The sequence below is a fragment of the Eucalyptus grandis genome, chromosome 10, assembly GCF_016545825.1.
Source record: "Eucalyptus grandis isolate ANBG69807.140 chromosome 10, ASM1654582v1, whole genome shotgun sequence".
NCBI classification, from domain to species: domain Eukaryota; kingdom Viridiplantae; phylum Streptophyta; class Magnoliopsida; order Myrtales; family Myrtaceae; genus Eucalyptus; species Eucalyptus grandis.
The window spans coordinates 34,975,344-34,991,549 of NC_052621.1; the positions used below are offsets into that span (position 1 = coordinate 34,975,344).

Sequence of the window (16,206 nt, forward strand, 5' to 3'; positions counted from 1 at the left end):
GATTGACTCAAAAAAAAAGAAAATGTAGATATGACACTAAACTCCAAAGTATAAAAAGAAAATGTAGATTATATGCCCTGCTTGTGAATCAAGCTTGAACAATCTAACCAAAGTGTTTAGGGCCATTCTTTTCAACGTTTTCCTTCTCCCACCATCTAAGTAAAACAAAGATGATTTAGTGGCAAGAAGATCCATCTCAGGCCATCCCTAATTCGAGATCATTAGTCAACAAAGCCGCGATCGAGAAGCTTTTCATAAGAGATTGAACTGAACAGTGGGAATGAAGCTAAACATTACTACTTATGGTACAAGTAATCAAAATAGATTGCTATGCTGCACAATTTACAAAAGAATATATATTTGACCATCTTCAAGATATCAAGAACTGGACGTATGGTACATTCTGGCACGAACCAGCAGTGACCCAAATAACGCCACCGCTGCCGCCTTCTAACTAAAAAGAAGACAGCCTATGACCTGGGCGGCCAACACCGACCCGAACTTTTTTAAAAATTAAAAGAATGAATGTACACAAAAGATCTATTAACACCGGCCGTATTTACAGTGGAAGAGCAGCCTTGTGAAAGGAACTACAATCATTCTGCACGTTGTAGCAAGAATGTAAAGCCTGAATTCGCACGAATTAGAGGCGGAGGTTCAATTTCGGGCACCTCGATCTGTTCAATTGACTTTGAAATTTCTTCCACCGTGAACGGGATGCTGCACAAGAAATGCGCATTTTCATTATCACAAAGAATGAGACACGAAATTAAGGATTGGTTTTGCAAGGCATATGTCCCAGTTGGATGCTGTCTTGGTACCTCGAATCATCATCCAATAGGAAAGAACTGCTAACGGCATTGTTGGAATCCTCTGTCATCATAACTCTCATGGTTGAAATGACCTGCAAGAGTGGATTCAAAAGTGACAAATCAGTCTTGCGACAAGATAAAAAAACAAATAGTAATGCAGGACATTTGAAATCAGTAAACTATGACCCGTAAAAGCAAGCCTACACGAATCAGTTAGTTCCCATCATAAAGCATATGGCAAACTAATGACAACTACAGCAACAACCTTTCTGGATTAAACCCATAAACCAATAAGGTCATCTGAGAATTTCTGCAGTTTTTGGCTTAAACTTAGAACTCTGAAGAAAAAGACAAACTAGATATACAATCTGTCTTGAGCACAAAACTTACATCTGTTGATACACTATGGGTGCCATATTTGTCATCCCAGTACATTGTACTGATCCTGTATAATTGCTGAATGCTAAGAACCTGAAAAAATTGCCAACTGAAGTGTCATCAAAGAGACAGAGAAAGAGAGAGAGATTGGATGCTGTTGTCAGGTAGAAGTACTCACAGGGCAAAGATCATTGGTTATCTCTTTCAAGCTCTTCTTTGGTTTTTGATGTATGACCTAATTCCACAGAAAATTAAATTTCTAAACCAACTCAGTTGATTGATAGAAAATTGAACCTCTAAATGAGGAGGTGATAGTAAAGGAGATGAACCAACCAAGAAGCCGACTGCTTGTCTGATATGCTTTAATTCATCCAAAGCTGATCCCACAAACTGAATGTACAGAAGATGTAAATCACAGGATTCTCAGAAAACTAAAAAAAGGAATGCTTAATTCTTGAATATTCACCTCCTCAGTTGCATCATGGCACCACTGCTCTAACTCAGCAAGCCCTGTTTTTACATACTCCCCATTGCTAAAGGAGCAACATTCACGCCTCAGGAGAAGACTGCAAATATGGTTTTCAACTGTCACTACACACAGTCTAAGTTTTTCAATAATTAGAGAGAACAGGTCAGGATTGAGCATTAAGCTGACCTACCTGTTAAATAATTGGACATTAATAAATGAAAATATCTGAGTGAAAATCTTGCGGACAATTAATGGTGGAACCTGCACGTACAAAAAATTCAATCAGGTCATGCCATAAAGACAGCATCTCAAGACACACAAGTTGGAGACTCCACCCACATAATTGGCTCTCATCGTCTTCAAGCAATTGTTTAGGCTGTTCACTATACTTTTCCAATGAGCAATTAAAGCTTGAAGAGCGGCAGCATTGGCCTGAGAACGCCCCTTCACCATGCTAGCACGTGATGTTCTAGGTGCCTACACTTGCAAAAAGCACTTCTTAAGTAGAAGTGGAAAGCCATGACCAAAAAATAAATAAATAAATAGTAGAAGTGGAAAACTATGTTAAAAGAATCAGAGACTATTGCGTAGACCGTACTGCTCACGACTCACTGAAACATGGCTAAGTTGACTCTATATGCATTTGGACTTTTTTGTCGCCATAAGTTGACAGTATTTGCTAGACACAGTTTAGGTTATTCATCAACAGTTAGTAAGCCGAATTTTGATTTGTTTAAACAAAAGATCTGATCCAGAACAACACTTCACATATTATTTATACTGCTCCATTGATAAGAGAAACAAATTATGAGCTATTCCTTGGACTACCAAGTTCCATTAGAGCATCTTATGATGTAAGAGCCAGAAATTCTCATAAGGAAAGGATAATCATTCAATAACCAGGCACCCTTAGTCAAACACAAGTTTTTTTTTTTTTTTTTTTTTTTGGTAAAGTTAGTCAAACACAAGTTAATAAACTAGTATGCTCGAAGAAACGCTAAAATGGGATTTTGCAAGTGATGGAAAATTATTTATCTCAGGAGACTCCACAAGGGGTATAGCCAATCTCATGGTTACTTGTTGTGACGAAGGAAGAATCAGGGATGACCTGAATACATTGTCCCAGCAAGGGGGAGATCTCTTTCTTCAGATTATCTCTAATCAGTCCATATATCTTCTCCAGAAAAGCTGTAAGTTGTTGCTTGAAAAGCAAAGCTGGATACTTGGCTTCAACTTGTCGCAAGTCGTCAGGGCCACCAAGCATCCGACCATTAAGAAATGAGAACCCAACACTTTGTGGAGAAGCTCGTAGACCCTGAGTGCTTGTAGGTGTTAGAATTTCCAACCAAAAGCTTAACCATGATGTGGAGGGATAATTCAGGTATATAAAGCAAAGACAAAGCTATGTGTGATACCCTTTTCGAGGCTAGAAGCTGTGGTGATACATTAACATTAGTTATTCAAGACTAAAGAACTTTTCTCTTATTGAAGAGACAAAGAAGGAAATCTAAAGGAAAACATTTGAAGCCTTTGTGTAAAGCTAAGCAACTGGAGAGAAATTTGTGCACTTACTTGAGACACTCTTCCAAATATAGAAGCTGATGTCCTTCGCCGCTGTGGAGTCAAGCTTGCTGCTCCACTAGCCTTTAGTGTACGCTGTAAGAGTAGCAGCAACGTTGACGCATTGGACAACCAATAAGCCAATACATCGTTGTTGTCCTGCACCTTAAGTAAGAAATTGGATGGGATAAGTCAATGGCATGCGGTATCAACACAAACACCTCACTCACTCGTATAGTTTGTTTCATTATACTAACACTGAATCAGAATCAACACACATTCATCCTAAAGCAATTTGGAAAATGTTCTCCTTGGAGGCACACCTCAATTGCTGCGCCAATTGTTTGAATGATACGGTCAAAAATAGCAGTTCTCTCAACTTCGAATGATCTCCAGTGAAGAAGGCATTTGAATATGAGACAAGCAGCAACAGGCCTGCCCCCAGAGAACCCTAGATCTTCAGAGATGCACTTTATAAGGATATCTTGATTCTCCTGCAGCATGGAAGAATATATAATGAGAGACATTATTAATGCAAATGACTACTTGAGAATTTATTATGGGTTTAGCTTAATCATGCTGATCAAATTGAAGAACATGCTTCATACATCCCCAAGAGAAACACAAACAAACCTGCTGCTTCTCATTGAGAGATTTCTGTGGCCTTTCCTCTGTCTCAGGTTCCCGTGAAGGAGGGAGAGCAAGTACTGAATCTTGTGCCTACAAAAAGATGTGACCAAACAATTTCAGTCTTGATATGCAGATATAGCACTTATCTCAACCAAAAACTCAACCTTACCGGAGCTTTTCGAATTTCTCCATTTAGAGCAGTATTGTTTTCTGGATTTCTCTGCAAATGGAAAAAAAAAATGGTGCAGGTTGACTTTCCTATTTAAGTTAACATAATGTAAGTATTTAAATTCGGGCTCCTTTCATACCTGAATGATTGTTGTCTTTGGTCTCACAGACACAGCTTTGCCAGATGGTGATATGACGAGTGCCTGTTGGCGCAGTACCTGATTTTCTGATTCCAAATTTGAGACCTTCTCTTCAAGCCTGTAAAGCAGGAACTAAACATGGTCAAAACTTCAGATTTTGTCATACATTTACCCCCCCAAATAGACACTTACATCTGACAGTCTCTAAGTAAAACCCTATCGCGAGACCTCTTTAACACATGAGATGTGTCAATAAGAGATGTCATACTAGGTTCAACAGCAGAATCTATTTTCTGCTGAAACACTTCATGAATATATACCTCAGCTGATACCTAAAACTTCCACTGAGAAGTCATAAAAACGTCTAATAACGGCCCATTCATGCTCAAGTTGTCTCATCATACAGTCTTTGAAAAACTTAGGAAGTACTTAGCATTTTAAATGTGACAATACAGAAAACGTTTCAGCAATCAGGTCTTAAGTGAAGTAGAAGGCAAAAGGCAAAGTTGCACCTCTGACCATCATAATTATGTGCTTCGACAATCAAAAAATAAAAATTAAATTTTCAGAAAAAATGGATGACTAAATTTGACAAGGCGCTTGTTCTTGACTAACACTGCTCGAAATTGTACAAAAGACACGGTAAAAAAGGGATGGAAACTGACAAAAGAACACTACATTTAAATCTACTAAGATGTTCCAAAATTGTCGAATTTCTGCATCTTTTTCACAAACCTCTGCACTAAAATATGTTGTTCGTCCGCCTTCTTCTCTGAATCCTCAAGCTTCTTAATCAAGTCATTGTTTTTGGCCTCAGCAAGAGCAGTAGCTTTTTTTGCGTTCTCTGCTGTTTGTGTCTCCTTTATCCACAATGCCTAACCAACAAGGAAAAGTATAAGCTCACTTATTAGATAAAAATAAGCTAGACAAGGAAAAAAAAAAAACAAGAGTCACTAAATAATTAGAAGCTGGGATATGAGATCAAGCATGATGACCAGTAATTCAATTAAATATTGATCCTTATCTCTGCCAGAACTTTTTTCTAATCTGAAATGTGCATAATTGTACTTGCAGAAAGGAAAAAATTTTGCAGAAAAATGATAGAAGAATCATTGAATGCCAAGGGGACACCACTGCCATCAACCATCATTTTCCAAAAAGATATCAATCCTCAGCAAGCCAGCAATCTACCTTGAACTCTTCAATCTCAGCTGTTAATGAATTGATCTTTTCTGTATCTTGAACAATGACAGGGGTTTCCTTCACAACTGGAGTTGCTTCTTCTATAGCCTTCCTGGCTGCTTCTCGCTCTTTAATGACCATAGAGTTGGCTTCTTCCACCTTTGTATGCAAAGCATTTATTGTGTCCTGCAACTTGACAATTTCTTGGGCTTTCGCCTCCTCTAGATCAATCTGCACAAAAAAAGAGAGCACAAACTCATATTGACAGCTTGTTTAATAGCATCAACCCTACCGCATGTTAATAAAAAAAAATTCAACAGTTTGTTGAAGAAAATTATTAATATGTCACCCTTAAGCGCTTTTCAAGTTGTAGACGCCATGTAAGCTCCTCCACACGCTTTTCTAGCTTGTCCTTTGCTTCTTTAAGGGCACCAGTTTCTCGTGCAGCCTAAACAACATTTTCAAGGAAATATTACAATTCAACCTAAGTAATCACTGGAGATTTAGAATAAACAACTATTGTAAGTAAAAATTAATATTGTTGACTAGACAACCATTTTGAGCTTTCTGAGCTCTCTTCTTGCAACTCTGCCTCTCCATCCACATTGAGAAACAATTGCAGCTTTCTGGAGACTCTTATAATAATAATATGCTTGGTGACACCGCCAATGAGCCTGCAGACACCAGTACTAAGACATTTTATTTTTGTACATTTGCAAATTTTTCAACAATTGAATAATCAATGTTCTATGTGCCATTGGAAACAGCAGATGGCAAATTTACTACGATAGTGAACCACGGGGAAGGCAAATTCTACTCGACATGATAATACCTGGATGATGACGGAAGCTTTGGTCTGTTTTCTAAATCTGAACTCATTCCTAGCAATCATTCCCCTATATCCTGTCTGCAATACAACAGCACATGACCTTAGTCTCGAGTGAGATTTTCTTGCAATGAAGGCCCTGAAGTTCTTCTGGATCTTCAGTGCTCCAGCTTCTCGTCTTAACTGTTCATAAAGTTCACGAGCCATTTTGCCTGCAAAGGTAAAACAAAATGCAATTCAGATTGGGCAAATGGACTATTAAGAAGGGATAGAGTGATATGAAGAGTCAAAACAGAGGGGGGACAGATACACTTGAAGTTACCAAAATCAGAGAATATATTTAAAACTCAATATTGCTTATTGATCATGGATATGCTTGAATAATTCGCAAACTCATCTCCAGACAGCTTAAACCTTTGAGACAAATGGTCACCCAAAGAAGTATTAAAGCACAGAACAAGAGTTCGAATCTTGACACTCCAGATGATGTTTATTCTCCATTTTTTTGTTATTGTGTTTGTGCTCTCATTAGTTCATCTGTTGTGGTCACACTCTTTATCCTGTATATCACATGTAAGGCTTGGCTTACGCAGGAAGAGTCTATGCATATGTTTGCTTTACATTATTAGTTTGTTACAACTTAACTTTTGCAACAAATGGTCACCTAATATTAATCCAAAAAGAATATATCCGTAAATTATTAAATATCAAGCAACTCACTTCCCTCACCATTAGAACAGGCAGCTCTGATATTTCCAAGCTTATTCAAGATCTTATGATGATTTCACAAACGTAAAGGACAGTGAAATCTAGACCCCCCCCCCAACAAAAAAAAAGATAAAAAGAACAGAAATAATGAATATAGCCCTGAAGTTTGATTTGAGGCAATAATAAGTACCTTGGCAATACGACTGTATTGTGACAGAAGCCTCGCGTAATGCAATAAACTGCTTTCGCATCATATAAGTTCGCATTCGCAGCTGAATGGTTCTGGCTGCATTTCCAAGCACCTCAGACCTCCTAGCATCTAACTCTGCCATTTGACCTGCTCTGAGAAAAACTTTGGTCTTCCCAATCTGTCAAGACACGCCACAGGTAAGGAACTTAATAGAAGAAAATTTTCAAACTCAGAAACCAATAATCAAGTTGGATATTAAAGAACTTCCAGAAGATATATGGATATTAAGCAAGAAATGATGATTAAAGTAACATGTCTTTGATACCAAGAATCTTTCAAATGAAGTTACTCATAGTTTCCCGTAATTATAAAGTAAGAACTTAACCAATTTGGTAAAGCCCCGACCTATTGTTTTGATAATTAAACTTGAGAATGGTCACAAATGGACAGGATTAAAAATAGGGATAAAAAGGAGCGAGCATTTGGTACATTGATCAACTTGTTACAATTGAACTAAGCAAAAGACAAAGTGAGTGGGGGAGGTCAAGCAATGAGTTCCATGGTTTGGACATCTCACTTTGAAGGAGCAAGGTCACGCTAAAGTCACTCCCAAAGTAAGCCAAGCAATATACTACTAATTCAAATAGCAGATGGTTCATATGTAACCTCACCAAATAATTAAGCATTTAAATAGACGAATAAGAGAAAAAAGGACACCATGGGTTAACCTAAAAAGAAGCTAAGTAACAGAGTATTGCCCATATTATTCTCTCGACAACTACCAAAACAAGTCTGTAACATCATCCAAACTAAAAGAGCAAATAAAACTAGCCAAAGCATCAGATCATATGAAGATGCCAAAAGTAATAAAGTAGGATAAAAAGGGAACGCCCAATTACCTGGTAACCTTTTAATCCCTTCTTATCAAGAATCATTTGACAAGCAACTTTATCATCGTAGCTGAAGAACAATATAACCACACGATAGCTTGTTACAAATGTTTTGACATGCAATAAATACTCAATAAAGATCTCCAACTTAATGGAAAGCATTTATGTGATTATACATCGATTTGGTACTTACTTCCCTTCTAAAACTTCTGGAGACAGAACACTGAAGCGATCAAGAAAGTCATAAAAGGTACGCCGGGTAGGATATCCAGCACAGCTTATCCTAATTGCTTCAAGGACACCCTATTACAGATCGACAATATTGTTGGTATTATTGAAAATAAAAGTCCAGAGAGGACATACAAAGTGAAGTTCAAGCGATGCATTGTATACTCACACCACAACGTAACTGTTGGATGATATTGACGTTTTCAAATATAGCAGGTTTCAGAACATTATTTGGCTTCACGCATCTGATGTAGTGAGGTTCAGTAGAACTCAGCGTCTCCATTAGAGACTGAAGTTGCAGCTGCCATTTCAAGAATGCACACAAGTCAAATCATTCCCCAACCTAAACCTTTAAAGTTGTGCAATCTTCAGCTTAAAGAGTTACTCATCCTATGCCTATGGGTGTCGCGTAAATCTATTCACAGAATTCAAACAAAAAGAATTAAATCACCACTACTCTAGCAATAAAGTTTAAGGGGAAAAAAATGGAGAGGTGACAATATAGGAAATGAAGCTTGGAGAAATCAGTCAGTCTCTACATGGCTGTACTAATTCTCAAGAATTTTTACTAAATTTTGGAATGAAGTCTCATGAATCAAATGACATCAACCTTCTCAAACCTGCTAGGCAATCCAACAATATGGTTTCAATTGCTAGTTTTAAGCTGCAGAGGAACTGATTCCCACAATAAAGAACGCTAAGCTACCATTCAATCTCTCACATGAGAAGTATAAAGATATCAGCAAGACCTTCACTCTGGTTACAATACCTCAAGAGAAACAAATTCACAGGAACTTGAACATATATGCTAATTCAAGACTTCACCATGATGGACCAGAAAAGAAGTTAAAGCATAATTATTATTTTCAGAACAAAAAAGAAAAGATTCATAAATGTAAAACCATCAAAACAGTACTTTGCAAAAGCTACAAAATTTGTCAAGTGGAGTTACTGGACCAGAGCTACGTGTTGGAACAATAAGCACCGTTTCAACATCCAAAGAAGAAAGGAAATGGAATATTAAGTACAGTTTTTTTCATACCATATTTACACTCAACAGAAAAGGTAAATATAGATTTAGTGAAAAGGTACAAGGGGCTACGACTCCATATAAAAATTACAGAGAAGGAGTGTTCCTGCTGAAATATCATTAACCCAAAAACTCAAAACCTGCAACCACTGTTATTTACAAAAATCGAGACCCTAGCACCTCAAAATCCCTTGATGTGACCCTTCAAATTAGCCAAAAAGTGGCTTGAGGAATAAGAAACATACTATTTCCATTTTTGTCTTTGTTACTAACAAAAACAAATGTTTCTGTTTTTCTTTTTTTTTTTAATGAAAACACCTTGTTCAAGAAAGATTCACTTCAAGTCACAGCCTTTGAGGGAAATTTCCACATGTATGCAACAGACCTAGAAGGGCGCCATCTTAAGTAATATATCATTTCATAATTATGTCTGAACTCCGGGAATTGAGATTGATAATGGTCCCATTTAAACTGCTAAAATTGGATTCCAGGAGCAATGACCATGCAAACGTATCCAAGTTCTAAAGGGAATTATTAACTGCAGATAGAGATTCCTAAATTTCATGTTAAATAGCAAAAGCAACCTCATAAGCCCTTTTTTTTCCTTTTTTTGCCAAAAGATCATAAAAATTCAAAGACTAAAGTTCATCTATCAAATATACAAAGTATTCATATATGATGCAATAATTAAGCTTGACAATGATCCCAACTTGAAATACTAAAATGAATGAGCTATGCTAATCTAAAGATATTCAAGTTTTCAGGGCATATATTAAGAGCAGATAATGATTGCTGAACTTCACAATAAAGTATAACAATCTCATAAACATCTAAAGAAGAAAACTTATTTAATCAACTACTATAGGAATAGCCATACATGATTCAAAATTAAACCTTGACACCTATGAGAGAAGCTTGTGGTCACTAGCCATGGGGTATGCATATAATATCAGTACCATATGTGGATGTTAGTTAATCTCTAGTACAGTTTCCATTATAAACACAAGCTAAAAAAATGCATGCCAGTACCTTGAAGCGGGATCCAATGGAAGAAAACTTAGAAGATTTGGACGATTCTTCAGGAAGTGGGGGGAATAAACCTGCCGCAAATGGGCATTTTGAGGCAGTCAGCAATGCCTGATGTTCTGCCACCACATAATCTTTATTTTTGTCCAGAAATAGATCAGCCTGGTAGGCAACCTTTTAAAACCAGAAAGGTTGAAAATTAATTCAGATTCTAACCTTTGAAACCAGAAAGATTACAAATCAATTCAGATTCCGATAATTTAGCACATTGAACTAAACTCTGACACTTACCTCCCCTGCATAGTGTAATATAGTAAAATCAGTACGAGAGAGCTTTGGTTTGATAAAACGTTTGTTGCTTTTAAAAGTTTGGTACAACTTCTGGGCAAATGTTTCATGGGTAGATCTCGGAAACATACTGCATGAAACCACAAAAGAACAATCAATTCAAGGTGAGACACCTAAAGGAGAGAAATATTAGGACAGCATAGTTTGGCAATAAAAAATATAAATCAAAGTTGCATACCAGGCCTCATCAAGAAGAGCGATAATCCCTCCAGGTTTCTGGAGAGGATCCAGTGATTTTAGTTAATAGCTCAACACAAACAAGAAAGCAAAGGCAGTTGAATGTAAAGCAAGAAATTTTCAATGGTGTCAAATTTGACATACCTTTTCAATTAAATCCAATACATCTTGATTATCAATAAACTCGATATAGCTCCAATCTATCTCTTCTTTACTATACTCTTCCTGCTCCATTTTGAAGACATGCTGCACATTGGTTACACATAACACAAAACTAAATGAGAACGAACTCTATAAAACTTGCAAGACAAACAAACAGAATTATCAAATTAACCTGATTAAAATGTTGTTGCAGCTTCTCATTGGTGAAGTTTATACAGAACTGCTCAAAACTGTCAATTAAAAATGCAAATTAGCATATAACCCACACAACATGCTCAACATCTCTTGTTTTAATTGACTTGGTTGCTATCTGCAGTGGCCAGGGCAAAGCAAACTAATGGCAATGCAGAGGCATGCTAACAGGGGAGTTCACGAATGAACATGCAGAGGTCGATCAAATTTGTCAGATATTAAGGGAGGAAAAACACAAACCTTCTTGAGGATCAAGCTCTTATGCAAAATGGAAATGCTATATATGCTTCAAGTATACCTCTCTTGTATCTTGGCATATTGATCTATGCCCAAAATATCAAAAGGACAATAAAAAGGATCTTAAGTTCGTGCAAATTTCACAAGTGGCTGTTGCCAATCCATCTAAATGCTCTATGTGGAAATACAAATACCACCATTATGCTACAACAATATTAATTGTTCCTTTGTGAACCAAAAGAATGACCTCTTCTGAAAGCCTATTGAAAATTTCAACCTAATAAGTCGAATAATGTCCATTATATTTACCATCTGTACAGAGAACCTCATGAAAATTCATTTCGGTAACTCCCTATACAGGCTTCTGACATAAACTACGATGTCTTGCTCAGCTTAAACTTACTGTCATCATTATTACATTCTTTTTCCATGAAGTACCATATGCACAAACCATCTAACAAAGCTTTAGCTCACACTCAAATCAAAAAAGTATGCTCCTCTCTTGCAAGCACCGTGGAGGATTAGGACGTAAAGTTTCGGTCAGTGAACTAACCTGTTGGATTTAAAACTTTCAAAACCATAGATATCAAGAACTCCAATCAGGGATTTTGATGTTGGATCCTGCCCGATTGAAAGATTAATTTTTTCAACAATCCTGTAAAATTATGACTTCTTAGAGTGCAATAAGTAGAAAAGGGAGTACCGATTAGGATAGACCAGTCGGATAAAGAAAAAGAATAACATGATGCAAGTTCATTACCAATCAAACAAGCGGGAGTATAGTGTCTTGGCTAATGCATCTCTGCTACCAATTGCATTAACAGGATCAAGAGTTCTTGTGATTACTTCTTCAGGTGTCACCATTACACGTTTGATCAGAGCATCTTCCAAGCTTTGGGCATCACATCTATTATGCCATAAATTAACATTAAGATAAAGCCCCTTTAGATAGAGTCATTGGAAGTGATACAGAAGTTATATCACCAGAACACATTCACAGTTTCCAGTGGAGTAATAGTAAACACCTAAGAAGTTCTGCTGTGGTATTAAGATGAAATCTTGACTTCTCATCCTTTATCACTGAAGAATCAATCTCCTTTCCCTTAGCAAAATCAATGTTTCCAAGATGAAGGATTGCCGCCACAACCCTGAAAATTGCCTCCTGAACAACTTTTGCTTATTTAGAATCTATTGAAGGATCGTCAATCCCATGAATGGCCTGGACAAAAAATTGCTGACCTGTTCCTCCTCATTGATCCCAACTATATCCATAGCCCTCCTTGTTGCGAGATATTCATGAGCATCATTTACACCTTCTAACTCGTAGCAACTGGATTGATTCAAGTAGTGAAAAGATTTAGGGCTTCCTAGCTTATACCTTGCAATATCCTGAAAAAAAGTAGCAGAATTTGAAAATGCCACATATTGTTCACATAAACAGCTTAATATGAAATTTCCAACAGAATCCATTGAGAGAATACCTCCTCTGGAGCAGCACAAAGAAGGTAAAAGCAATGATAGTTTCTCTCGGGGTTGGAAATCTGACAAACACGTGACCTTTCAAGCAGATAAGTTCTAATGGCAGCCCCCGAAATCCGCCCATTTTTGTCGAATTGAATCTCCACAAATTTACCAAATCGACTACATTATGGATCATGAGAAGTATATGAGAACAAATCCTATCTTGTTGAAGTAAACCCACACTATGTCAAAAAACAATATATATATAGATAGATAGATAGCAACATTGAGATGCACCTTGAGTTGTTGTTCCTCAATGTCTTTGCATTGCCAAATGCTTCAAGAACAGGGTTTGACTGCAATGTTCAGTTGTGACTTAAGCTTAATAATTGTCATGTTCATAATTTGAATGCACGTAGTGATTGAATAGACAAGTTCAGATCCTAAAACACATTCTCAAATAAGAAATGGCAAGTCGTGCTACCTCCAGAACTTGCTGTTCCACTGTTCTTCCTTCAACTCCTGATCGACCCCCCAAGTGTGCAAGATATCTCATGAGCATCTTTGTCGTCTCTGTTTTACCAGCCCCACTTTCTCCACTGACCAGAATTGAATTGCTCTTTCCTTCATTGATCATAGCCCTATATTCTTGTGTCTCAGCACATCAGTGAGAAGACAAGAGGGAAAAGAAAAGTTGCACCAGCGCAACTAGGAACCAAATTCACCTGTATGCAGCATCACCAACTGCAAACACATGAGGACTCAATTCTCCAAAATCAGCTCCCTTATATTGTTCCATCATGTGGGTGTCATATAGGTGAGGCAATCTTTGAAATGGATTAACAGCAATGAGTATGTTTCCTGTGTAGGTCTGGAAGCAACAGCAAATTTATTTACTGAAACCAGTAATGCAAGAAAACTCCAAGGCTAAAAGATAATCCAGTGAGGGACTGCCAGTAGCTCACATAAATCTCATTGAGTTGATATCTCGTAGCTAGGTTCTGCAGCACTCCAGGTTCATGCAAGTAAGAAAGCTTTGTCATGTCATCCACACCTCCAGGTGGAGCCTCAGTATCTTTTGGGTATACTTTCGACACATCTGTCATGACCTACAGGTGCAATCCACAAGTCATTATACCGAAAAATATCAATAATCAAGACTACTGTTATAGATCAGCATAAAACAAGACTGCAGAAAAGCTAAACATCATGCTGAACGATATTTAGACCCTATAGAATGCTTCAGTTGCTGAGACTCTCTGAGAAGACTTCACTCTGCTTATAAGAACATTTCGAAGATAGATATTTTGACAAAATAAAACAACTGTGCAATAGTATTTTACAATCTGCTTGAAGCCTGAATTATTGCTCAGTTTGACCGTACTCATTCTAAAATTAAAAGTTTAATGGTCAGTTAAAGCCTTTTGAACATATTAAGCTCTCTCGATCTCAATTCTTCTAATTAATATGTTATCATTTACTTTGATGCAAGAAAGCTTCTCTGGTAGTTTTTTCTTTTCCTTTTTTCAATTGTGAAATGGCAGTAGCTGAACTGGCAGAGACTTGTCAAACAGAAATTTAACAAGTATCAGGACTCTCAATTGGATTAACACCAGATGTTTACAGTTCTGAGTATGACACGCATTTGATGATGGTGCACTTACCGTCTTTCTATCCGTCGTCTTGACATGGACCTCATGACCATTAATTGAAGTTACTTCTCCATCAATCCATGCCAGAACAGGATCTTCAACCCAGACATGAGAACCCACAATTATTTGCACTGGCTGAGCCTGCAGGAGTGAAGTTACCATAAAGATATCAAGTTATTTTAAAGTAAAAATTTTAAAAATGACACGAACACCAACAATAAATTACGAGGTGAGGAGTAATGAAAAGCATTGCAGATCAGATTTTACGTACTTCATAACAATTCAATTTCAGTGACTCTGATATTTACTTGGTAATGCTTGTGTTCAATGACACCATTTTTCCATCATTCATGTCATGCCATTTTCTTTTATAGTTGGAGGAGGAAGGGAGGGAGGGGGGAGTGTGGTAGAATGGTTCATAATAGATTGTCCATGAGTGAGCTTCATCCAAAACATAATTGGCTTGGCATTTGGGCACAACAAGTGTTCAAGTAAGGTAATAGATTGGTTAAGTGGCGCCTTAGGTCAATTCAAACTTCACTTCCATACACACATGAACGTATCAGTACCATGTGCGATGTGCAAAGCCAAACAACACCATCACATTGCATTTCTCAGGCGGCATATTCTTTCTTTCCTAGCTCTCTCATCACCGATGCTAACTTCAGCATTGGAGGATTAATTGCACGAACATCTCCCAACACAATTTCTATATTTAACCGTCATTGTCCAATTCAATCCACTGCTCAGCAATTAAAAATAAAAAAAGGTCTCAAAAGATTTTAATACAGCCCCCAGCAAACCAAAATCCACGTTCCGTGGTGCTACCACAAAGAAAGAAATGGAGCCTTGCAGTCAAGCAAACTCGCAAGTCCATCTCCAAGCAAGTCAAAGACCACATGCAAGCGAAAGCAATGAGTCAATCGTAAGTCCGCGGAATTTAATTACCATAAGTCGACAAGCACGCCGCGATCCTCAGCTCATCAAACGGCGCCAGACCTCAGCCCCGGTCTCCGCGGATCAGCGAGCTGATTCACAACAGCTACGCCTTCCAAAATTCTCTCTATCTCCTCCACCGCCTTCAACAAACCTCCGGACACGACTTCTTATCTTTCCAGGCCCCCCTCCCAAAGCTTCCACAACCGGATTCCGCCGCGCGCCTCCGCGCGCCGCCGCCGCCGCCGCCGTAACCCACCACGCCTGTTTCTCTCTCTAGCACGTGCGGCAACGGGCCTTTCTCTCTCTAGACCAGACCTCGTGGAGGCTTGCAAGATTTTCTCTCTCTCTCTCTTTCTCCCTCGAAAGTTTTGAAGCTTTTGGGTCGTGTGTGGTGAGAGGGAGGAGGGAGTTGTGGTGTCCCACACAACAACAACGACACAGGAGCTTTCTCTCTCTTCTGTCTCCGTCCCAAGCTTTCTCTCTCTAGCTCTCTAGCTCTCCGGTGAAATTCAAAAAGACAAGCCATCGAAACATCATTATTGACTAATTAAGCTACTCCCGATGCTGCTCGCCAAATCAACCGGCTTTTCAACATGGCGCCTCGAAATGGGCTTTTATTACGCAATTGCCACGCCACCGTCTCCATTTCTTTTTCTTTTGCGTAATGCGATCATTTGAATTTGACCCCCCAAAAAAATATTTGGGATCATTTAAAAGCTTTCAACTAAATTTATGCGGGTTATCGACCAAAAAAAAAAAAACTAGATTTATGCTGAATAAGGTGAAGACTATGGGTGATCG

At 38.0% G+C, this 16,206-nt stretch overlaps 1 protein-coding gene across 4 annotated transcripts; it reads right to left on the reverse strand.

Moving 5' to 3' along the window:
- Positions 1-279: 279 nt before the first annotated feature.
- On the reverse strand, positions 280-15,905 carry LOC104423003 (myosin-17). 4 transcript variants are annotated; one of them, XM_039303470.1, is made up of 39 exons: positions 15,415-15,905; positions 14,479-14,607; positions 13,780-13,923; positions 13,540-13,685; positions 13,299-13,455; positions 13,112-13,170; positions 12,835-12,994; positions 12,593-12,742; positions 12,379-12,515; positions 12,114-12,260; positions 11,907-12,008; positions 11,097-11,154; positions 10,907-11,008; positions 10,764-10,801; positions 10,529-10,655; positions 10,241-10,411; positions 8,351-8,482; positions 8,147-8,256; positions 7,963-8,023; positions 7,064-7,241; positions 6,172-6,377; positions 5,894-6,013; positions 5,689-5,787; positions 5,349-5,570; positions 4,893-5,032; positions 4,158-4,275; positions 4,019-4,069; positions 3,853-3,939; positions 3,543-3,713; positions 3,232-3,378; positions 2,768-2,974; positions 1,999-2,136; positions 1,850-1,920; positions 1,657-1,756; positions 1,524-1,580; positions 1,369-1,425; positions 1,203-1,283; positions 822-904; positions 280-720 (listed from the first exon to the last, which is right to left on the reverse strand). In XM_039303470.1, the coding sequence occupies exons 1-39, from the start codon at positions 15,415-15,417 to the stop codon at positions 597-599; spliced, it is 4,590 nt and encodes a 1,529-aa protein (XP_039159404.1). In that variant the 5' UTR covers positions 15,418-15,905; the 3' UTR covers positions 280-596. The 4 variants fall into 4 exon arrangements, 3 of the variants coding, with proteins under 3 accessions (XP_039159404.1, XP_010033758.2, XP_010033759.2); XM_010035456.3 differs by having other exon boundaries at positions 3,232-3,384; XR_005546979.1 differs by lacking the exons at positions 280-720; positions 822-904 and having other exon boundaries at positions 1,245-1,283; positions 1,369-1,449; positions 3,232-3,384.
- Positions 15,906-16,206: the final 301 nt, after the last annotated feature.

What these genes read in the sequence shown, in the direction of transcription:
- LOC104423003 (XM_010035456.3), bottom strand. An exon ending in TACTCCCGCTTGTTTGATTG is followed by an intron (nt 12,009 to 12,113) that starts GTAATGAACTTG and finishes ATAATTTTACAG; the next exon opens with GATTGTTGAAAAAATTAATC. An exon ending in TATTGGATTTAATTGAAAAG is followed by an intron (nt 10,802 to 10,906) that starts GTATGTCAAATT and finishes GATCCTCTCCAG; the next exon opens with AAACCTGGAGGGATTATCGC.